The sequence below is a fragment of the Thalia democratica genome, chromosome 1, assembly GCF_965202585.1.
Source record: "Thalia democratica chromosome 1, ktThaDemo2.hap1.1, whole genome shotgun sequence".
Taxonomy (NCBI): Eukaryota; Metazoa; Chordata; class Thaliacea; order Salpida; family Salpidae; genus Thalia; species Thalia democratica.
Window position 1 is genome coordinate 71,244,079 of NC_139165.1, and position 25,392 is coordinate 71,269,470.

Sequence of the window (25,392 nt, forward strand, 5' to 3'; positions counted from 1 at the left end):
CTGTGAATCGTTTCAGCTTAATTACCATAGTAATTAGTTGAAAAGATATTTTAAACAAATTTGTCTCTGATTACATTGAATTATTAAGGCTTTTTCTTTTTAGATTTTTTCATAAAAGATGACCATTTTCTATTAGACCTAGAACTTTTACTGATTAAACTATTGTTTTTTGTGTTGTCAGAATAATCCAACTTTTTATCTTCTGCTTTAACTTTTGTCTGCTGGGTATCTGTAACAGCAGGTGAGTTCTTTAACTGTTTTACACCTGAACTCGCCACTTCGCTATTATTTGGTGTGTTTTTTACTTTTTTATTTGAAGTTTCAACTTCTGAATTTTTCAAAAGGTTAAGGATAACTTGAACCTCATCTTCATTCGGAGGTACATTTACACTTCTGTATGAAATTAGATTACTAAATTGATAATAAAAAGTCAAAGGTCTTTTTTTAGTGTTTGCTTTATTATCAAAAACCAAATAAAAACAAATATAATTTAAGGTGTATATTTTAAGTTATTTAAATTAAAACTTTTTTTATTTATGTTTCTATCTAAATAAATTTAAATATCGTAGAAATGTTTTAGGATAAAACTAGAAGGCCTTAGCATAATTATTTCACTGTAACATACTTATGACAAAAAACGTAGCTGTTGTTTTTTTCAGTAGACACAACTTTAATAGAATTAAAAGAGACTATAAGTAACTCATTAATGTCGGTATTGTTAGATCTTTTTACAGTCATCTCAATTAATTCAAGAACATTCAAATCAACAGCTTCGATAATCCATTTGTCAAAACCTTTGTCCTTTATACAAATAGTTAGTTTCTTAAACATCTTATGAAAAATGATTGTTGTGAATAATGTACTAAGTTAGTTTTTTTTTTTTTTAATAAAAGATTGAAAAATTAGTTTAGTTGTAAGTGTCTAGCTTTTGAGATAAGTACTTGTAAAAAAGTTTTGAAATATGTTGTTAAAAACTAAACAGCGGTCTGTGAAAGACTTATAATTTTAAAATCAGGCCTAATACATATAACAAATTTTTGACTCTTACTTTTACATATGTTTTTATCAAAACAACTTTAAGATAAAACGAAAACATAAACACTTTCTTAGATGTAGAAACAAAGTGTTTGCACTAATTTTGAAAACTTAAAGTTTATCCATAAATTTTATAAATGAAAAAGATAAAAACAAATAGTTTAAAAAAGTAATAATTTGTCATATAATAGTTGATTTTTAATTTTAAGAACACATAATTACACTCAAAAAAAAAAAGAAGACTGTTCAACTTATGTTAAATAAGTAACTATGTTTACTCTATTTATCTAGATATTGTTTGCAGCTTACTTCAAAGTAACACCTTGGTAGTAATCTACGTCCAGTAGAACGTCCTGATTTATTGAAAATATCTATAAACACTAAAAATTGTTCAAAATTTTGTTCTGTTGATGCATTGATACAAACTTCGTAGCTTATCACTGATAACAATTCATTTGTTAATAATTTAATAGTGGTTAATTTAAAAACTTAATTTTTTTAATTGTTTATTATAATAGTTCTACAGCTTATCAAAATTTGTATACTTGGTTGCTTTAAAGTAAATGCATAGTCTTCTATAATGTACAACATGGGAAAACTTAAAATAATAAAATACTGTTCAGATTTTTTTCTAATGTAAAATACTTTTAGTTACTGTTGTACTTTGCAAAAAAACACCTCTATTATATTTTTTATGTTACGTGATAAAACCGTAATGAAAATAAATATCTAGAAAATAAAGTAGAAGTTTTTTTGATAATCAATTACAAAAAAGTAAAAAAAATGCTTCCATAAAACACTAGCTACATTTTTATAAATAAATAAAAAAGAATTTGTAAATAAGAAATACTTAATAAAACAACTGATATATAAAACATTTTTATGAAAAAGAGCTAACGTTTGAAAATTGTTCGTGGAAAAAATAAATTCTAGAAAATATTTAAAAATAAAAACAAACAACTAATTTGAAAAAAAACGATTTTGTTTTTAAGCGTTTTTGTAATGAAACACCTTTTTACTTTTTTTCAAAAACTGTTTTGTTTTATACCAGTTAGCGTGTGTGAAACGGCAAAAATTCTTGAAACTAAAAACAGATATTGCTAAAATTTTTTTTTACAAAAACTTTATCTTATATTAATTTAAAAAACACTTTAAAGCGCACAAATATTTAGCAACATAACTTTAAAATCTTTTTAAGTTAACCTTGTGAAGGTGGTCCAGCTAAATTGTACAACGGAAATTCTCTAATGTAATCAAATTTTTCGTACCACTGTATGTCGAAATTTTTTGTTTTCATATAATACTTGTTTTTCGTTTTTTTATCAGTGATGTTTAACTATAAAACTTTAAAGGTTTAGTTTATAATTTTTATTAGAACTATTCTGCTTTAAAAATAACTTTTCATTAAAAATTTAAAGTTTTTAGGTTTTATTTGTGCTTGTAATTTATTAAGTGTTATGTTAACAAAAGTATTATATTTATGTAATAAACAAGTAAATGAATAAACATGATAATTTAAACAGTTATAGTAAATGTAGACTTTATCAAAATTGTTTAAAATAATTACAGCTGACCTTTTCAAAAGGCCACATTTTTTCTGTGTAGTTAATTAAACGAATTTTAACTTTGTAAAATTTAGAAAAGTCAATGCTTCTTAGTTTATCTTTCATCAAAACAAAGTAGTTTTTTGTTTTAGTTAGCTCCAAATTTTCTACAATGTTCTTTTCTTCGCTTTCTATTGAGCATAAGGCAAACTCAACATTTGTCAACCTAGAGGACTGAAAAGTATACTTTTTTTAATATTTTAATTTATTTATTGTAATAATTTACTTTTAAAGTTAAAAACTTAATATAGTTTGTTAACTTGTTTTCATAGTAAGTTATTTTATTATACAACTTCATTAACTTTGCGTTTTATCCACAAAGTTAATTAAGATTTTAAAACAAAACTTAATTACACAAGAAAAATATACCGACTAACTTTTAGAACTAGCTTTATAAGTATGTTTTGACACGTGTTCTTAACATTTTCTTCATTATCTTTGTGAAAATTAAATGCTAATGTGTTTCTTCTTCGCATTGATAAAAAGTTTAATACTTTTTTGCCATCAACGTTTTCATTGCAGCTTGTTTTAAAAAGTTATACAAATTAAAAATCAATAGTAACACTTTTACATGTAGTACAGTTATAGAGCTTTAAACTAAAGAAAAGTATAATAAAGTAAAATTAATGATTAACGAACTATATCGTTGCTACTTAAAGTTAAATTTTTTGACCCTTAAATTCATCTTTAGTTTTTCTCAATTTTGTTAGTCAAGTGACGAATTAAGACTTTTTCCTATATGACACGTTGATGATATATAGGATATCGAGTTTATGCGTTTTTTAGATTAATTTTACTAAAATCTACAACATAAGCATGCAAAATTTATATTTAAAAAAAATGTACTCGGTCAATTTGATCTGGTAATATTTTTGATGTTTTTAAATGCTTAAAATTCGCGGAAAAGTATTGTATAACAATTACTAAAAGCTTTCTATTTAAAAAACCTATAACAAGTGTTCTTTGGTATAAACATTCGAAAACAAAAAATATCTTTTATAAATAAAAGTTCATATACAATATATATTTTCTAAATATCAACAAGAAAAAGAATTTAAAGTAAACATTTACTTTTGCAAAGTGTAGGCGATATCAAAAATTTCATTGTTTTTGCGGAAAGTAAGCACAAAATTCATTAAAGATCGTTCATAACAAGAATCAGAAACTTTTATAACTGTTAATTTTGACAACAACTCGTCAGTTTTAGCTTTTGAAACATTTACCAGCTTGTTGTTTATTTTCGAATTCAACAGGTCATAAGTTTGAGTTTTAAACTGTTAAAAGCATAATCTATGTAAAAAGTACAAAGTTTATTTACATTAAAAATTCATAAAAACCAAATGCAAACCAACATTGTTTTCTTGAAGCTTGTTGAAAATAGTTTTTTTATTCAAAATAATATTATATTTGCTATTTGTGTCACCAAATTGAAAAGTAAATTCAGTATCTTCATAAGTGGCATCATCATTCGTAAAATACATTTTTGCCTAAAAGTTAAGCTTTAAAAATTTTTTTAAAGGATTGTAAAATTGAAACTAAAAGTAGTGCTAAAGTACAAAATGGTTTATTTCGGGCTTCAATGTTACTGTTGGTAAAAAAAACAAAAAAAAAACATTTAAGCCCTCCTAAATATACTATTCAGACTAAAAGAACTATTTATTATATTAAATATTTAAAAAGTGTAGGCATAAGTTTGAATACTGTTTTTAGTAAAAATTAAATTAAAAAATAAGTACATTCTTTTAATAAATATTGAGTTTTCACAAATAACTTCCACAAATAAATTCCTAAATATATTAAACATAAGATTAATAACCTCAATAAGGTAAACAAAAGAACCAAACTGATCTGGCTTGTTTAAAATTAAATCAAGTGTTTCGTCTTGTAATTTATAACTATGAGTATCGTCTGCTTTGATATAAAAATGCTGTTTAGTATCTAAGTTACTAATCTGTACCTGAATAAAAATGTTATTTATGTAGAAATTCTCAAGTTGTGTTTTTGATTAAAATTCTAACTTTAGTAAAAGTTTTTATGGGTACTTTAAAGACTGTTTTTAGTCTTGAATATGTATATTTCATTCCTTCCTCGATATTAAAGAATAAACTTTTGTCAGATATATCATCTAATTGCGATGTCGAGTGTTCATTTGATTGGACTAGATTTAAACCTTCACATCCAATAAATTCGATTGTTGCTTCTGAAACTTCTGAAATCTGCTTGAATTTGTGAAAACATTTTATAGACAACATATTCTATAAGCACAAAATTACAACCTATAAGCACAAGATTACCAACTTTTTTATTATCGGAAAAAGTAAACATATTAAATATTAAATAGTAATCGTCTACTTAAAAAATAGCATGCTTATTAACTTCTTTATTCTTGGAAAATATCGTGAGCTTTAATTTTCCATTAGTCTTGGGTTCAGCCAATAGGGGGCGAGCAAATTTTTCTAAACAGTCTGGGGTGTCGGTTGTAAACACTAGAGGCGCTGACGAGTAATCAGAAACTGAGACGTCGTCGGGTGTGAAATAGCATGAAGATGCCAGGTACTTGTTTGCAGTTGAGTTTGAAACGCAACGAGTGAGGACTTTCAAGTTTTTTATGACTAAATTAGTTTTTGTTTCTGAAATAAAAATTTTTATGTACTTTGATACTTTTCGAAAGTTTATTAAAAAAGTATATATTAATTATTTTGTGTTATTAAAAATATAAGCATGTTAATTTTTAATTTTTGTCGGAACTTTTTACTCATAGTTATTGTCGATTGTAAACTACGAAAAACTACTTATTTTAAATCATTTTACACACTTAAGAAATTTTTAAATTGTTATAACGATTCTCATCATCAAGTATTTTTAAGTGTCCCGAAAATTAATATCAAGTATTCAGTTTTGTTTTTGTTATTTTTTATAATTAGCACGAAACTAACTTTTTTGATCAATAGAATACTTGTATCGAGGTATAATAAATTTAATTTCCTCTAATATACCAAAGTCAACCGATTCTAATTTGAAAACAAGTTTTTTTAAATTACATTGTTTCTCGTTTTCAATTTCAGTTGCAACATTGACAATGTCCGTCCTAAAAGAGCATTTTTATATTTATCATAATGCATTCAGTCATTTTAAACAATAAAAAATTTTATAAAAAAGTTAAATAAATACCTTTGGATAATTGCGTTCCAGCCAGAGTCGCCTTCGGTGCCGATAATATTTAGCAAAAGTATGTCATTGTTACGTAGTTTCATTACATCTTTGACGTCGATTTCTAAATAGACGAAAATTTCGACTCCTGTAAAAAGTTCTAGAATTTAACAACTGAGCTTAAATTATAAAAAATAGGAAGACGATTAGAATTTTGAATTCAGTTTTAACTTTATGTTGTTGTACATCAGGTACAGTGTATTTCAAAAATTTGGTGTATTTATGAACAAAATTGGTTTGATGAGTTTTAATACAGTAACTAATAGTAAAACATCACGTAAGAAGTATTAAAACAAATCTTGTATTAAAGTATTTCAAATGATTTACAATCCTAAGTTTTTATAAAATATGAAAAAATTGTCAAAATCGTTTTCTTTAAAATGGTACGGAAAATTTTAACCAAATATTTCAGTTGCTTAGAGAAATAAAAATTACAATGAAACTTTTATTTAAAAAAATTTAAATCGAATATTAATTCAAACATTGTATTTGAACAATTTTTGCTGCCAGATGAGTTTAACCTAGGTTTTATAACTTTTTTCAGAATAAAGGGCAGCTAAATAAAAGTATGTTGTCTTATTAAAACGATATTAGATTGGTTTAAAAAAGTTTCAAACTTTAAATAAAAACTGAAAAGAAAAATTAAATTCTTAATATGTGTCACTACATAAAAAAGAACAAACTTTTGTGGTAGTTGTAAATATTCGGCACTTCTTTTATATAGTTTCCAGAATTCGAGTTAAATGCATACCGAAAGTTGAAGTCGTATTTTTTGTTAGAAGTTTGATTGACTAAATGTATGTTATTCAAAACTAAATTTACGTCGTACAAAACTGGGTCTATCCATACTCTGTTTAAGTAATTAAAATGACTGAATTTGAATTTTGAAAAAGTTTTATTTTAAACTAGTTAAAACTTAAAAATGATGTTTTGTGTTTATATTTTGAAAAAAAAAGCCAAACGTTGTGTCAGTAAATACTCCAAATTAAGTTCAAGTTGGAATTAGAACTTTTTTCAGGTATATTTTTATAATTTTAATCCTTGTTAAACATTTTTGCAAGGAAAAACCAAAAAATTCATGTAAGCATATTAAATACATGCAAGTCTTTCAGAGAACTACACTAAATTCAAACTTTAATATCATACTGCTTATGTTAAGTAAAGTGTCATACTTATTTATTAATTAATAAAACACAGCCGCTACACCTTACAAAAACAGTGTTTAATAAAATTTAAGAGTAATACTAATATCAAAACAAAACACAGTTTTCAATGAATACATCCTGTAGAAACCTTATTTTCATCACATCGTCTCTCCGAACGCCTTGCACGCTGATAGGAAACCAAAAGTGCTTGGTCCTTCCAGGCTGCCACTCTCCCAGGTAGACCACGCTGCTCGACTCGCCCTTCGGAAAGAACAGCTTGCCGTACAGCTGCACCGAAGCGTTGCACTCCGCGGTCAGCTCTTCTATGCGAACGCACGCCTGGTAGACGAGAGTTGAGTAATCTGTTGAAGGCGTTTTATTTAATTTGTTTTGAGGGTTTAGTGGAAAAATATTTTTTTCTTAGAAAATAACGTCTTTGATGACGATGAAACTAAAATTAAAATACTTTTTACAAAATGTAACAATACTGAAAGTATGATATTTCGTTAGTTGGTCTTTTTTCGTAGTATTACTAACATAAAAGAATTGAATTTTATATATCATTTTGTTTAACAAAACAATTAGTTTATTGTTAAGTCACCTTTCGAAATTGCTTCTCTTTCCTCGTCGATGTTACAAACTTCGATAAAGTCGCTGAACCCTAGAGACTTGAAACGGCGATCAACTTTACCGTCACCAATGTTCGAATCAAGCCACAAGTGCGACTCGAAAACTTGTTGTTTTGTGTCAGCTTCGATGTCACTACCTATTGTTCTGATTGTCAGCTCTTTCACAAAGAATCCACAGCCTTAAGCAAAATTTGTTTTACCATTTTAACACTGGAAAAACTACATTATATATAGTTAGTAATACTTTGTTACTCTTAGATAGCACTAACTTACTAAAAAAAATTAAAATTAGTAATAGTAATAATTAGTAATAATAACTGTTAAGCCAAAACTAGGTTTTAAAACATACAATAAAAAAGATCTATAATTAGACATAAAAAAAATATCTAAAGGTTATACTTAAAAAATTAGACTTAAATTCTTAAAAGTATTTCAGTAATTGTTAATTTTTTTTGTAGCTTTACATTTTATATTTTTCAACCGGTTAAGAACATTACAATGCAAGTTTTCAGAAACTACTCACCGTATCCATAGTTTTCATGGCGCAAACCAACTTCATTAATACATTCCAAGTCTACGCAGTCGATGAGAGTATCTAAACAGATTTGATCTTCTCTCAACAAACACTCACGTTCCCCACTGTCTTCAGTACTTCCGAACAATGTCACGTACAGCTTTGTTGATTTGTTGACGTTTTCTAGCTTAATGCTCACAGCATAGGTAAGAACTGCATATTAATTGTTATTGTGTAAATTATCTACATAGCATTATGTTGTTATTTAAGCTTATGTGTATAAGTATATATATATATGTAGAAAATAATGTGTTTAATTAAACTTAAAAACTTTCCACAGTGCTCAATTGAAGGGCTTTTAAATAATTTATTAAGAAAAGTAGATTAAAAAAAAAACAGAACAAACGTTTCATAAAGCTAAATGCTTTATGAAACGTTTGTTCTGTTTTTTTTTAATCTACTTTTCTTAATAAATTATATATATATATATATGTATGTTTAGATGTCAAGTTAGGCATTTGAGCAGATTTCTTAAAAAATATTTTTTTAAATTTTAACCTGATACTGATGAGTTTTCTTTTACCACCGGCAACTCTACTACTTTGTCATTTTCAGGTGAAATCCAGCTGTTAAAAAGCTTTTTAATTATACATTTCACAGTTTTTAAAGTTAAAATTATACAAAAAAAAGCATGTTTGTTGTAAAAAAATTTAATAATAATCTTTTTTAGATTTATTTAACTCTCGTTTAGTTAAGTCAGACAACTCTTTATTTTTTATACTAAAAAAAAGCTGTAAGTTAGACAATAGAAATTCTTCACTGATTGCAAGAGAATTTTATTCCGGAAGCTAACTGATGACTCTTAGTTTCGGTAAAAACTCTCTTTAATAAAACGCAATCTAAAAAGACTCTATCCATATCATTCATATCGTCTTTTTCTTCTTTGAAAAAACTCAATCTGATCTTAGTTGCGTGCCTAACTTCTGGCATGTATATCTAATTATAAAGTTATTAAAACCAATAAATCAGATAAGTAACACAAGGGCTTTAAAATGAAAACTTTTAAATGAATGATTATAATTTGTAAACTTAAAACTAAAGGTTGCTCTAATTTTTTTGAGCTTATACAGTTTTATATACAAAATCTTGTTCAAAAATTAACAAATACAATTGAAAACTTTTCTAATTTTTTAAAAATCTTTATAATTTTTTTGTGTTTTAAACTTTTAAACATTAGTACTGATAACTTTAATAACTATCAAAACTAGTAAAGTATGTTCCCTATATTTTACAAAGAAGTTACTTGCCTTAGGACAAATTACGTTTTCAAAGTCTAAGTAGCAACTTGTAGAACGTCCCTCACTTCCGTATAAAACAAAATAAGTTTTGATATTATTTTTCAACAGTTGATTTTGAAAACTTCCATTGCCTTGTTGCTGTTTTGTTGCGAAAAAGTGAACTTCGTAAAACCCTCCTAAAAAGTTGTGAATTAGCTTGTGGCGTTTTTGATGGTTACTAAGTTTAAAGCTAAAACCTTTCTCCTTACAAAACTTTTGATAACTTTTTTAAATTTATAATTGTTTGAGCAATTACAACATAATTGAAGTAAGTAATTTATTTTATAAACAAGAAACAGTACTACCATAAATTAACTAGTCTCTCATTGTTTAGTGTTAGTAATTGAGCTAAAAAATAAATAGATAATTTCAACAAACCCAGAATTTCAATTTCTTTGGCTATTGCTGGTGTGTTTTGATCTAGAAAAAAAACACTATATGTTATACTTTTAATTAAAAGCAAAAATTAAGTTTAACAATTATATATACAAAATTTATCAAACTTTAATTTAAAAAATAAAAGAAGTTAACAAACATTTGTCAATGGGAATCGTTCTCACAATCAAACCGTCACCTTGTCCGTCGTCTAACCACCTTAAACACAAAATAATTAATAAAAAAGGTGTCTAAATCAGCTTATTTTTGTAATAACAAAATATTAAAGAAAAAACTTTTATTAAAGTGAAAACATCGCATATACAAACTTGTTGCAGAAGAAAACTTGCGTGTTGCTGATAACTGTCATTAGTTTTGGATCTAGTGCAGTGATGTCTACTTTGTGTAAGAACCACCCGTTACCTGTAGTAGACTATATTGTGTACGTGACTCATATAGTAGATTATATTGTGTATATACTTTGAGTAAAAAATAAATTAAACTTAAGGTTTTTTGTTGTATTAGTCAGGTCTTCTCAAACATTAGATGTTCAATATAACTTTTAGTTTATGATAATATGAATTTTATAAATGCAAAATAAAGTTACTAAGAAGTAAGTTTTCTTTTTGTTTAAAGATTCAAACTTTTATCCATTGAAACTTTTACAAAAAAAAAAATAAGTGTTTTAAAAGTATAATTTATTTCAAAATAAACTTAATCTTCTAACATTTAAGTTTTTAAATTAACTAAGTATATACTTTAATGAAAAATTAAATATACCATCTAAAGACTCATTTTTGTAAAAATATGTAGATGAAAAAAAAAAAAGTGTTAAACAACTTAAATGTGAAAAAATTAAGAAGTTGGTTTATATTCATAAATTTATGAAAATGTTTTACTTATTTTTTATAACAAATACTTTATTTTTTGTGTTTTTTTAACTAAAATAAATTATAGTTGAAATAGACATATCTTTTTGTCGTAGAATTTTAGCCAAAAAACAATTTTATAAATTCTATATTGAGCAGCAGCTATAAACAACTGTCGTTGAAAAATATAAAGCTGATAATTAAAAACAGTTATCCAATTTTAGTAGAATAAATATAAAATTGTAAAATTTCTGCTAAGTTTTTTAATACTTTAATTAACTTTTAAGAGATTTTAAAGCACTTTGCTAACTCATACCTGGTCCAAAACCATCGTGTCCGATCTCAATTTCTACAAGCTCTCCTACGTCAGCTGCTTCCACAATGAATATATCCATCTGTTAAAACAAAAATTATGTTTAAATAAAAACAGCAGTAGAATAGAGAACAGAAACTTTTAATATTCGATTGAAAAAACGTTGAAAAAGCTGCTTTAAAAAACCTGGCCCTCAAGAAATTTTTCTTCGTTGTTTAAAGATTTGTACAAAATTCTTCGACCGCAGTCTCCCGAAGTGCCGAAGATGTTTATAAAAACATTTGCTTCCGTGTCTGATCCTAACAAGTCGCCAGTGTAAACTGCCACTTGATATTGCACAACTACAGCATAAATTAATAATAATTGTTGATAGATTATCCATAACAATCACTTATGTACAACTATGACTGTAGTCTACTTTATTTCGTTAGGAGTACAAAAAATGAACTTTAGCGCTAAAAATATTTAGTCTTTATCTTATTTAGTCTATGTACATAATTTATCAATTTCAGTTTTAAAAAAGAATTAAGTTTTACAAATCACTACTTAAAATGTTCAATTTCTATGTATATTCTATTTTATGGTTAAATGTAGTTTAAATGAAAATTATAGACCCATTAAAAGCAGAATTTTTTTAAAGTTATTAATTTTTAAAGGTCCAGCGTTTAATAAAACAATTAATCATTTCAAGATAAAAAAGCAGCTTTACAAATAAAATTTTCCTCAGAACTTTTTTTGCTGATTTAGTACTATTTTCAGAAAAATTTAATTATTTAGTATTATATAATTAGTTTAAATAGTATCTAGTTATCCCTGATTATGAAAAATCGCCTTACTCAACTAAACTAACTCTTTATACTGTCATCAATGCAAATATCTACAGCAGTCTGGTAAGGAGCTTTGCTGATTGGCGACACCCATTTTTCAACTTCAAGCTCCTTTTCACAACCCACAACAAACCCCGAAGATTTACCTTCTAAAAGTTTCAAACTGAATGATTGCACGAACCACTGCGGAAAGTCGCCCGAACAGCCGTGCCACAGTCTCACTTTTTGAATTTTTTCCAAATTGCTTATTTGAACCTGTACGCAACTTTTGTATGAGCAGGTTGATACCGCTTTTTGCATTAAAATTTGTTATAATTATTGTTTTTCAAAAGTCAAGTATCCATTAATAAGCACAAATTTAATAATTTTTGGTAGTAATAGTAAACTGTTGCTTAAAAGTAGTTAAAATTCAAATCGTTTTAGGTTTTTAATACTAAGTCACTTATAAACAATAAAGCTAATTATTAGTGTCAAACCCTAAATATCTCCGTCGCAAATCTTTGAAATAAGCCTTCTGATCCATTGCCAAGTGTCAACGGGCCAAACATGCTGTTGTTTACGTCATAGAAGCACACTATAACTTTAGATGACGTACCTGCATCAACTTGGTCTCCCGTGGTAATAGTAATACACCAATCGCATACATTTTCTGGTAAAAATTTGGATTAAAATAAAATTAACAAACTTAATGGTATTTTGAAAGTTAGTTGACTAAAATTATGACCTTGACATCTCATAGCTCTGTATAAGTTAACTAATGTAGAACACCATACATTTAAAGTTTTAGATCTCGTAAATGAAATACAAAATTTGCTTTAAACCTTCGACTGGTGAACTTTTGTTGTGACTGTCTAAGACTTTTGACACTTTTGGGTTTACAAAAAAGAGTCTGTTTTCAGAGGGTTTAGTATCAGAATTTATGCCAATCCATCTTGGAAAAAATAATATTATATAGTTTTTTTTTTAGTTTTTAATATTTAAAGTTTTTGTAGTTGCTTGTGATTAACAACTAATCAGACATTTAACCTAAATTAGTTTTTGTTTTACTTGATATAACTAAATTTCAATACGACTATTTAGTTTAATTTTGCATAAATTTTTAAGGTTTAAAAGTGTAAAACTTTGCTCAAAGAATTCTAAACTTTTTTGAGTTTTTTTATGAAAAAAATGACATCTATAAATAAACAGTAAACTTTTCTTAACTTAAAAAGATTTTGATCAGAAACTAAGTTTTAAAAATAGTATAAATTATGAAAATTTTTTATAGTTGTAGAAAATACTTTTATTCGAAAATGTTCTCCATAAAACATTTGTAGAACTTATGTACCAAATTAAGTTATCTGTGGTAAAAGAATTAAGGTAAACATCATATCTAAACTGTTAATAACCGTGAAAGGTTACACTTTATTAATTCCTTACTAGTTACAGTATTTTTTTTAAGTTTAATAAGTACTAAATGAAATTTATTCATAAAAAGTTGTACTATTTGTTACCAAAAGAAAGTACTTGTTACAACTGAAGCGATACTCTTTTAGAACTTTTTGACTATTATCTAATTCTTTTTTGTAACTTTCTAGAACTAGTTTCTTTTCAACCAAAACTATTTCTTTTATCAGAACATCACAAGAAAACTGTTTTGCGTTAATTATCTTTTTTAAACTAGAAGAAACTTCTATTTTTTGCATCTTTTTGAAGCCGAGTAAATCAATTGAAAAACTAGTTGTCTGTCGATGTTTAATTGTTTAGATATAAACTTAGTTAAGCCACAGTTTATTTAAAGTTTTTATTTTGAAAAGGTTAAAAAAAATATTTTCTACATCAATATGTCGAACCTATAAGCAATAAATTGAAAGTTTTGTTTAAACTAAAAAGTATGAAAACTGTTATGTGTAAGCTGTAGTTACTACTTTGCTTCGTTCAAAACAATTGAAATAATAGATATTTTGGTAAACTATTAAATAAAAAGAACTAAAAAATCGATATTTAACAGATTAGAGTTATTTAGTTATTAAAAACCCTACTTAGTTTTAATATAATTAAAAAATCTTTGTTAACTAGCAAGTAGCTTTTATTAATTGATCTCAAAGAAAACAGTAACACTTTTCCGGCTTTTTTTTTTTAAGTAGTACGTTTAAAAAACTGTAAATTGACAAATTAAAAAAAGTATTAATAGTATAAGTAAATATCAAATGTTACTTTTCCAGGAAGATATGGAAACTTATTGCCCTGATCTATAGGAACTAGCACTAGTCTACCAGATTCTTTTTTATCAGAGTCGAAAACACGAATAAACAGTTTGTCATCGACAAAATTTTTTGTTAGTCGTTTTCGAGGATTCTTTGATTCATTGCTTATACTTATTAATACTTCAAACGTCTGAGCTGTTTTTTATTAAGAAGTTTTAATAGATTTTTATCGAAATGATAATATCGAAGGTGTAAACAATAACAGTTTTAAGTATGTTGAGTATTAAAATGAGTCTTTTAAGTAGTGCTTAAAACTTAATTTTTCAGAAGTAAGTTATATATTGTACAGTACATTACAGTGCACACTTGCCTTCAAACAAAAAACTTCCGTCGTTTTTTCTAGCTGAAAATTCTCTTAAAGTTTTCCCTTCTTTAGAAGACAGAATGCACTTACAATCGAACATAACGATTTCATTAGTTTTCATGTTTTTAATTTTTATCTAGAATAATAAATTACTTTAGTTTTTATAAAGTATTTATTAACTAAACTTATTCAATTATAAAAAAGTTTTGTAAAAACAAAGTTTTCCATATGTATATAATAATTTATAACTTGTATGTTAATAAACTTAAGACTTAAAAAGAAAACTTATAAATACTTTTAATACTTGATAAATGGAACTAGCACTCAATTGCTCTAAAATCGAATGATGTATAGTAAACTACTCACTTTTTCAATAGACCACTCAAAATTGTCCTCAGCTTCTTCAATACCGATCCTTATCTTTTCAATTTTACCGATCGAATTTAAAATGACTATAAACTCTTCACAGCTTCCACTATCAAAAGTCATGTTTCCCCTACCTTTACACATTACTTGATTTACTTACCATCTTATCATTTTAGTTAAAGTTTTTCAAAGCGATAAAGCTTTTCTTTATCAAAATTTCAGCTGCAATTTTATTCTGTAAAACAATTACCAAGAATAATCGGACCACAAGCTCCATCAGCTCCGAAAACGTGCAGAACAACCTCGTAGCTGGTTGGTGTCTTTCCAGTTGTTATAAAAACCCGGTGTTCCCCGTCTAAAACGTTGTAACTTTTATAAGCTTTTTAAATTTTTCTGTTTAATCAGTGACAAATAAGACACGTGATAGAATGCATCAAAAAAGTGAACACTAAAGTATATTGTTTTTTAATTATTCAACATTCTATTTTAAAAGATTATTAAAAGTTTTTAGTCATATGCATTGTTAAAACGAATTTTTTAGTTTATCAAAAATATTTTGATTCAAAGTAAAACTTAAAAAAATACTATTTAACTTTTTTATGATGAAATTCTCGATAATGTATATATTTTTATTTAAAACAAACCAATGTAGTTACCGTTAGTGACTTTAGAATTATTCTATACCAAAAAATAAATATCAACATAACTAATATTTTTTATTTACACTTTACTTTACACCTAATTAAGAAAAAAAATGCATAAATTCTACTTATAACAAAAACTTGCAAATCTTGTTTAATATAAGTTTACTGCTCTGAACACAGATACATTTTTTATTTGTACATATTTTAAACCATGTTTAACCTCGTATCTCATTACTTGTGTCATCATTTTTGCATTTTATCACATTTATAGTTGTTTCAATATCGTTTTCGTCTACAGGTTGCATTTGTTCAGAACATTTTTGAGTTTCTACTGAGCCAACTATCAAGTTTGCTTCATTTTGAAAACTATTATCTTCGTGCCTATCATCTAAATTCATCGGCCTAACTGATTCTTCTGACTTTCCAACTGTAGATAGGCAACGTGTTTAGTTTTGGATTTCAAACTATTCTAAAGATAAAACAAACTTTCGATAATGATTCTTTATAGCTCCTTGCCATATAATTTGTATGAATAAATATAAAATGTTAGTGTAAAAAGTTACAAGAGTTTAAAAAAAGTTTCTAACAGTTAAAAACTTTTGGGTAAAGTTTAGATGGCTTAGCGACGGCCTTAGCAGCACCAACTAGGTTGAAGCCTAAAAACAGTTTCGAATCAAAGATAGATTGCAGCACTACACATCCTCCTACGAAATCCTTTGTAATGCGAAATTGACTGAACTCGTCACCAATTCCCTGTTATATCAGTTTGAGTTAAACAAAGCACTCAGAAATCAAAAGGACTTGATGTAAATATTTTCTATATAGTATGTTAATCATCATTAACTTAGCAATCTGTTTAAACTAACAAGGTACTTATGTATAAGTTTGTTGACTAATGAAAAGTTTAAAAAAATTATGACTAAAATATAAATCGTTAAACTTAAATATTAATTCACAAAAGAATTAATAAATAGTAGTACCTTTTTTGTTTTATGTCTAAACTCATAACAAAAAAACTTCAAGCGCTTTAACTTTATAAAACACGTAATAACTAAGTTTACTAGAAAATAAATCTATATAAAAGGGATTGAAAGATATTTGTACAACTATTTTGAACAACTTACAAAGCTACTTTCTTTAAATATTGTTACGCTTAGGAAAAGAATAACAATTTAGAATACAAGGCTTTAAAAATAATAGTAAAAGCTTGTAATTTTTTGCATAATTAATATAGTTAACTTAATAAAATAAAATGGTTGTTATTTAAAAACTTTCTAAACTTTCTATCTAAACAAAACTAGTAAGGTTTCTGTTAAAAACCTTTTAAATAAAAAAAAAAATTTTATAAAAAGTATGCTATTCAAACAAAACTTAAGCTTACCCATCCGTCGCATACACCATTCCTCATTTGCAGAAATTTTTGAGGATTGTTGTAAAGTTGAAACATCCTGACACCGTTGCAAACCTTCACAACGTAAAACATGTGGCAATTTTCAATTGCAGAAACAGCTTTTTTGTTAGCGTTGTTGGACTTGACCGGAGGTATTTTCGGTCCAGTGCCGAACACGCGTCCTTGACTGTCCACGGTCAAAGTTTGCACTCGACTGGTGTTGAGCTGGATCAAGTTATTGCTTCTAAAGCAGCCCTGATTAAAAAAAGTTTAATAAGGTAAGAAAAAGTTTAACCAAGTTTGTGTTTAACAATTTTATAATGTTAATTAAAATAAATACTATGACTTAATTAATTTCACGATTTAAATCGTGAAAAACTTCCTAAAAATAAATATATAACAACGAACTTTAACGTGTACTGTAAATCTTCTGCTAGCCAGCTTAACGTTTCCCCCTCTTGTGTCAGACGCCATTTTTCCGCTTTTGTCGACTGTGACAAGCTCGCCAGGGTACTTTCCCGACTCTAAAACAACTTGCGGCGGGTTTCTTTGAAGCACAGAAATTAAAAACTCGCTGTACACTCCACCGCAAGTCTTAGACTGAAAAAGCAACAATTATAACTTTCACTTTACAAACTAAAAGCCATACAATAGCTAAATCATAAAACAAATAAAAAAATATATTTCAAAAAGGAAAATAATAGATTTTTAAGCATTCTAGGATCACTTTTTTCATAATCTTGGAGGATTTCAAAAAAAATAAACTTCCACTCACATTTTCGGCGAAAGCACGGTGCTGGTCAATAGCAAGATGAAGCTGGGGCTGAAGATAGTTTGTCAGAATTCTTTTTCTTCCCAGTTTTCCTCCCTTTTTAAACTTTATTTGAAAGATACCTAAAACAGTTTGTAGTTTGATTTGAAGAAAAAAATAGTTAATTGAAAATAATAGTTCTGTTAAAACTGTCAGCTTTGAGTTTTAAAACTGTTTTAAAGAATCTCGGCATAAAAACCCAAAAAGTAAAAATTGTATTGTTCTTACGAATAAAACTTTGTAATGAGTTAAATATTTTTTTTACTATACAATTTTTTAATTTAAAAATAGTTGTACTTCACTTCTTTTATACCAAAAAAGTAAGAACTTTAATTTTTTTTTTTTCTAATTCACAATTTTCTATTAAACTTGCTTTTTAAAAGATACTTATATTAAGTACATACAGACAAATAGTTATAATAGTTTATGTAAGTACTAAAATTTTTCCAATTATTTTTTTCCTTGCTCCATAATCGCTAACAAAAAAAACTCTAATCAAGCCATCTACTTTCAGGTTTGCGGGGGTCACCAAGCCCGTCCACACAGTCGTCCTGCTTCCTGATTCTCAGCGCTTTTCCAGTTGCCTGGTTCACAAACACCAGCTGCATTCCGCGATTGAACTTCCACCTTTCCTGCTCCCACTGGATTGAAATTACTTACATGAGTGGTACATGAAATAAAAAAGTTTACAAAATGCGTAGCTATGAACTTACTAGTTTTATTTCTTGTTCGTTTGAACTCCTGGTAATACTTTCTTTGCCTGAGATAGTTATATGACGTTTTAAATGCTTGTCTGAGTGACTCTAGGTAGTTTGCAGTTTTTAAAAGAACATCCAAAATAGTAAACTTTAATAAAATTCTCATGAAATTTATTAAGAAAACAAACTAGAATTATAGTTACGAAGAATTAGTAATACTCAAAAAAAAAATTATATATTTGCTTTGAGCGGATTTTTTTAAGTTCAGCAAAAAATTAAAACATTAAAAGTGTCCGGACTTGTTTTTGCAAATATAAACTTTAAGTGAAGAACAATTGACTTTGTTATTTATAAATAAATTTCTACTGTTCTACAAAATACACACAGTTGAATTTCGTCTCTTGCTTAAAATTGGTTTTACTTTTGTGAAGTAAACGTTTAGTAAGGCCAAGCAGATTTAATAATCATTAAAGTATTATTAAGAAACTGTAATTGGTTGTTATTTTAAGTTATGTATGTAAAGCCTTCTTTACATTTTTTACGAATAAATTATTTTAAACAAATAAAGTTTTACAAAGTTTAGAACGAAATTCTTTATAAGTTGTAAGTACAACTTTAAATTTAACTATTCGATATTACTTGAGATGTTTCAATACAACTTTTTTTCAAATTATAAATTGTTATGATGCATAAATTCTACTTATATTCAAAAAACCTATAGATTGTAGGGGAAGTAACGTTCTGACAATATTACCATCGTCATGGAAACTGTCTAACCATCTTCCGCATTCAAATATCCAGCTTCGTTTTTTCGACCCTTGTTCCTAAGGGTAAATAATTGCAGTTGTATTTAAACCATAGCTTACTTAAATGGTGTAGTAAAATATACTTTGTGTATCTAGATATTCTATTTAAATACTAATATATCTTTAAAAACAAAAGTACTTCTAACAACTGTAAAAAAATGCTTTGTTAAAGTTTTGTATATAGGTTAGTCTGTAAAGCACTGTAGGTTATTAGTTTAACAAAATTTTGTTAATTTTATTAAGTGAAAATTTTGATTGATAATAACAAATAATATTACTTTTATAAGAACACAATCAAGAAACCACCCTTGCCCTTGACCAGTGCATTCATGACCAATAACTATTTGTTTTATTTCACCCAAATTTACAACTTCCAGTTTGTACTTGAAACTCTGTTAAAGTTAAACTTTATAAAAGTTAATGTTTTTCAATTTTAACAACTATCACTCTTTGAAATTAAACTGTTTTACGATACTTAAAGCTTTAAATTAGTTATCATTATTAAGTAAATAATACTAAAAATGAAACTTAAATGTATGCATAACTTTTATTAAAGTACATATTACAAATGTATAGGTGTCGAAAACGCACAGAGCGACTCTTTTGCACAAACTGATCAAAGCTTATCAGAAAAGTCCTATTTAAAATTAATTTTTTAACGGTTTTTCGGAAAACAGCGTTTAAAATGAATGTTTTAAATTGTTAGAGTTTTTAATTAAAGCAGTTAAATCTCGTTCAAAAGTGACGCTTCGGGCATTTGTGACTTATTCCAAATACTCAAAAATTTAAAACTATACTATAAAAGTCAACTTAAGTAATTTTTTTTTTATTCATTTTAGTTTAAAAAACTGTTTTCAACAAATTTAGTTTAGTATTTTATTAGGTATATGTTAAAACAGTTCTTAACTGGTTACCGTGCCTTTGATGAAATGTGGGTGTTTTCCCTTGTCGTGTACCAACCGGGGTCCAGTATCGCCATGGCTACCAACTATTGTTATGTGAACTGGTTGATGAAATCCCGCGTTCCATAAGTCGCCAGTTGTTATGACAACGATGTACGTTGTGCCTAAAAAACAAGCGATAGATGAAGAATATAAATACTTTAGCCTAAACTAAAAACTATTGAATTTTTTAGGTAAAAATAGCAAAAAACTAGACTCATTGTTTTAACTTGTTAAAATTTTTAAAACTTTTTAATAGGTTGAAAAAAGTAGCTACCTGAAAGTACTAATTATAAGAGTTGTTAACTTTTAGAAAACATACAGTATATCATAAAAAATAAAGCATTTCAAGTAAAAAAATACGAAAAACATATTGAAAAAAAATTAAAACTTTTAAGCGTTAGCTGATCGTTATCAACTGAAAATTCTCTTGAAATTTCACAATCATCTTCATCTCTCGCGAGCCATCTAAAGTAAGGTAATAATTTAACTATAGAAAAATGATTATTTTAGAAAACTGATGTTTTTACTTTAAATATTTATATCTTAAAACTATAATAAATAAATAAAAAATTTAATTATTAAAACACACCAAATTAAGCTACTGTTTTGTAAATTTAAAATCTACGGTAAGAAATGACCGAAAAGTTTAAAATGATTACTTTAAGTTGAAACCTTTTATGCTATACTTTCCTTATAAAATACTTAAGTTCTTAAACCTAAACATAACAAAAAGTTCAAACTCAATTAATTTCTATTAACATAACCAATGTACAAACGTAACAGTGAATTGTAAAATCATATTTTTGTATGACTGTTAAATCTGGTTGCATGATTTATCAGATATTTTAGTAAATATTAAACTTACTAAAACTTAAAAACATTTTATTTGGTTATTACCTGTTACAAGGGAAACGAAGACTTGTTTTACTATTTCTTTCTTTAAGAATTATGTATTCGCAAAGCCAACTCGGAGACGCTCCAGAATTGTCATGGTCTAATCTCAATTTTGTCCAGTCGCCTATTTCTCCAGGTCTAATCTTTAAAATACTATATAATTTAATTCTTTTTTGTTGTTTTTATAAACACTAATGTAAAAGTCACTTCATAAGATACTTTTAATTGATTTAAATCGGATAAAGTGATATTTCCTACTAATTGTCTTTTAAGTTTCTTTACCATTCATATAAACAAAAACTTATTAACTGTGTATATTTTTAACTTAATCTTTTTTAAAGATTTTATAAGTTTTAGCATAAAATAAGTTATACACCAACTCAACTAAAAGTTTAAATAAGACAAAAATACAAACAAGAAATCTGTCTTCGTTACCGCTGGAAAACAACTTTTCTTTCGACGGTCTGCCCAGCTTGAAGTTGAGGTTTTTGTTCAGCTGAATCAGTCCAGAGTTGCCGTTGGTGCCGTAGATTGTCACCGAAACATTAGCGGAAGTGCTGGCTGCCGGCAAAGAGCTTGTTGCGATTCGAAGTTCCCAAAACTCCTTTTCAGATTCTGAGAGTTGCTCAACAGATGTGCTTGACTTTGAAGCTAGTTTTAAAGTTTATTAATTAATTCAAAGAAACGACTTTTATTTATTAACAAAGCTTCATAAAAAGTTTATGTCAATTTTTTGATATGATATGAGTGATAAAAATAAACATATTTTTTATTATAGAAGCTTTTGTTATAATAAAAATACTATTCACTACTTATTTTTATGAATAAAATGCTATTTCTTATTTCAGTTTTAAATAACGTATTGAACAATAAGAGAAAATAAAAATAAACGCTTATTACAATTTTTAAGTTAGTGCAATCTATTTTGTTAAATAAAACTTTGTATAATTTGTCTCAAATTCAGCTAACTTAGCATAGCATCATTGTTTAAGACTTTTCTTATTCTGTACTCCATTGGTTGGAAAATTTCTTGATCCAGAGCGGCAACAAACACGTTGGATGTTCCAGGCATCAATAAAAACTCCAAAGTTTCTATCTGTTAAGAATATATCAATTTTTACATACTTTTTTACACAACTTTTGATAAGAAATTATTTAACTAATATATTATTGTTTAAATAAATAGCTAGTTACAGGTTTTTAAAATAACATGACACTAGCTTTAATTTTGTAGAGAGTTTTTTTTTTCCTAAAATATTTAGACTCACAAAAAAAAAAAAAATTCAAATTTTTAGTCAATTTTACTGATTTTATATAAAACAGACTTATTCTTATAAACTTACTTTTACCCCTTGTAAAGTGTATATTTTTTGAATATTTGCTCCAAAAAGTTGCCTTACTTCCATTAGAAAGCTTTTAAAAGTATAAAAAATTCTCCGACTTACTAATATGACAGTTCTGAAAAAAAACTGTGAAGTTTTTGTAGACACGTATAACTATTAAATAACTGCTTATTTTAATGTAATTTAAATTGTTCTTCAGGAAAAACTAAACTCAAAGTTTACATTTCAGTAAAAAAAAAATTTTAAGTTTCTATTAAGCTGTATGTACACCAAAATTAGTTTTATCACAAATAATACGATAAATAATGTGAATTTTCTTAATAATTCATACAAATCTAAGAATTAAATAAAGTTTTAATTTATTTGCATTAATCTCTTTAAAACATCTTTTTGTATAAAATTGTTATTTTCTTCATAAAAAACCTTAAAACTTACCATTCTAAAATTCCTTTTTTATATCTTTTTAAATCTTTAAAAGCACTAAACACAGATTCATTTAAAAGCATAAAATTTTAAATTAATAATTTAAGTTTAACTCCTAAAAACATTACAAAGCAGTTTACCTAATGGTTGAATCTCCATTTCGAACTATAACAACTTTTCGTTGTACAATTTTTTCATTGTAATTTATCTTAGGCAAAGGATGATAGCTTTGCTTGTTTCTTTGGTGCTTAAATAAAACGGCTCTGTAAAGAATGTTACAATTTTATCAGTTGTTTTTGTATACTCAAGTTCAGAAAAAAATGATAATAAAATATTTCTACTTTACAATGTGAATTAGCTTAGAATAGGGTTTTGATAGGCGATGTACTAGTAAGTAATCAGTAAATGTCTTGTACTGACTGTCCTGGACAATGACGTTAAACTGTATCCAAGTAGTGTGCGACTCGAGAACCTAAATGTTTTTGTACACCAGGTCCTAGCACCTAACATTTTGAGCGCTTTTTTGGTTGTTCTTTAAAGAGTAATACTAGCTTTGAATTTACTTTCTTAAACACAAAAATGCGTTTCTAAAATTAGCTAAAACTACTTAATTAATAACTGCATAAAAATACGACTACAATTAATAGCTTTTAACTAATGTTAAAATCACTGACTTTAGAGCTTAAAAAAACCAGTAAATTTCTGATCATTTAAAAAATATGAACGGAGCGTTCTTTAAGCTGCATGTTTAATTGTTATTGAGAATGTTGTTTTCATATTTTTTACTTAACTTATAATGCATTTAACTCGATTTTAAAAATTCGGTGTTGCTATGTATTTTTATTATTTACTTTCCTTGCTGTTAAGCGATACATTGTACAACTGGTTATTTTAAAAATTTGCCAAAAAAAAATCAAAAAACTGCTTGCATTCTTTTGTTTTAGTGAAAAAAATATACCATATTTACAAACTCAATTTTAGAATCGTTCGGTTTCCACTTTGCAGCAATTTTCGTCGAGTTGAAATTCTTTATCGACTTGATTCGACGCTGTTTGCCGGATATGACGTCATCGCTTCTCAGCTGGGAGCAGATGTAAGATTTTCCTTCTTCTAATTGGTCGACATTTCTGATGACGTTACCTCCACCCGAAGTATAAATCGATCGAACTCCAAAAGGAAGTTGAACCTAAAGTTTTATTTTCCTAAATACTTACTTTAATTATTATACTGAAAGTTTTGTATCAACATATTCATAGAACATAACATTGTGTTGTACCTTATTTTCGAAATATTCTCTTTAAAAAAGTAACATAGTATAAGATTAGTACTACTAATCACTTAAAGTTTTCTGGGTAGTTGTGTAAAACAATAGAAAGATAGCATAGTTGTGGTTCAAATCAGGAAAGTAAAACTCTAACCTTTGAGGTTTTTATATTTAACTCTTTAGATTTTATTTAGTTTTTATTTAAAAACTTTAAGTTAAGTATGTTTTTAAATAAATTTTATAATTGAGTACTTAACTTTTACTTTGTATACTGTTTTCTAAAACCTCAAATTTTATATAAATCAAAATATTTGTTTACAAGACTATACTAAACAAACAATTTGCCTTAAATACTGCCGATTCTGTCGTCTATGATAATTACATACATACACTGTGTACCAAATAGTTTAAAATATATACTAAAACGTACTCTTTCTGATAAAGATTGTAGTAACGAGTCAATATTTCTAAATTTCTTCTTTGTTACTGCAACTTTGTATGGCTAAAAGTATTTATAGTTTGGTCAAGAGTATAGAAAAAATAACACTGAAGATAAAAAATTGGTACTTTTTTACAAAAAAATCAGTACTTTTAAGTTTTTTTGTGTAGTCTAATAAAAGTAAATGTTTATTTTTTTCTAAATCAATTATCATTATTTTATCTTATATCTATTTAACTTAGGTTAAAATATTTTTTTGTTTTGTATACATTACTTTTTTTTAAATAGTATTCTTTAGTGGAACAGATAAGTACTCATAGAGTTTTTATTATAAAGTAAGCAGACTTAAGCTGTAAATTTATAAACCTGTAGCTGAGAGTCTCCACTTTTATAAAACCAAACAGTTTTTGCCGCCTGCTTGTTTGACTTGTCTTTTAAAGACAAATTAAAACTTTTTTCTGGTTTCATTCTCATCTTTCAAAACGTTTAATGAGAAAAAACTCGCTTGTTTGTTTTAATGGCTCATTTTAAACAATTGCGTCTAAGAGTTATAAATAACATTTTGAAATTTGAAAAGTTCTTTTAATAACTTACGTTTTAAATCTATGATAAGGCTTGAAATATTACTGTTTCTAAAGGTTTGCAGTATTAAATACGATGTAACTATTGTCTATAGCAAAATAGCTAACGTTAAAAAAAACTCCTAACTTATGTGTTTTAAAGTTTTTTATACTATTAATATAGATAGAGTATTGTAAAATCATTTATCAAGTTTTATTTTATTTAAGATATTTAATGTTTTTGTTTAGCTTACAACTGATTCAGTTGTATAAAAAAATTCTATAATGATAAAACATAAACAGCAGTTAATTTTCACTTGGTATACATACGAATGTTAACAACTCTTAAAATTTGGTTTAAATTACTAACAAAAGGTAAGTGATGTAAAACACTGTTTCTAT

The 25,392-nt window shown here is 26.5% G+C and overlaps 1 protein-coding gene across 1 annotated transcript; it reads right to left on the reverse strand.

The window, feature by feature from the left end:
• Positions 1-24,963, reverse strand: LOC145838689 (uncharacterized). Its single transcript, XM_082946320.1, has 52 exons — positions 24,797-24,963; positions 24,422-24,493; positions 23,699-23,913; positions 22,868-22,990; positions 22,305-22,419; positions 21,931-22,057; positions 21,377-21,612; positions 20,965-21,104; positions 20,456-20,532; positions 20,038-20,189; positions 19,402-19,515; positions 19,033-19,141; positions 18,333-18,379; positions 18,128-18,260; positions 17,584-17,702; positions 17,217-17,408; positions 16,800-17,063; positions 16,006-16,171; positions 15,639-15,845; positions 15,025-15,129; positions 14,775-14,908; positions 14,415-14,544; positions 14,055-14,239; positions 13,365-13,582; positions 12,680-12,789; positions 12,335-12,507; positions 11,882-12,113; positions 11,218-11,372; positions 11,035-11,113; positions 10,179-10,272; positions 10,010-10,068; positions 9,853-9,894; positions 9,445-9,611; positions 8,958-9,133; positions 8,696-8,763; positions 8,147-8,350; positions 7,596-7,802; positions 7,143-7,356; positions 6,533-6,699; positions 5,811-5,937; positions 5,576-5,727; positions 5,016-5,269; positions 4,658-4,858; positions 4,456-4,596; positions 3,992-4,126; positions 3,711-3,913; positions 3,017-3,161; positions 2,610-2,813; positions 2,239-2,305; positions 1,345-1,475; positions 626-801; positions 1-393 (listed from the first exon to the last, which is right to left on the reverse strand). Exons 1-52 carry the CDS (start codon positions 24,902-24,904, stop codon positions 84-86), a joined length of 7,881 nt encoding a protein of 2,626 aa, XP_082802446.1. The 5' UTR covers positions 24,905-24,963; the 3' UTR covers positions 1-83.
• Between the last annotated feature and the right edge of the window lie 429 nt (positions 24,964-25,392).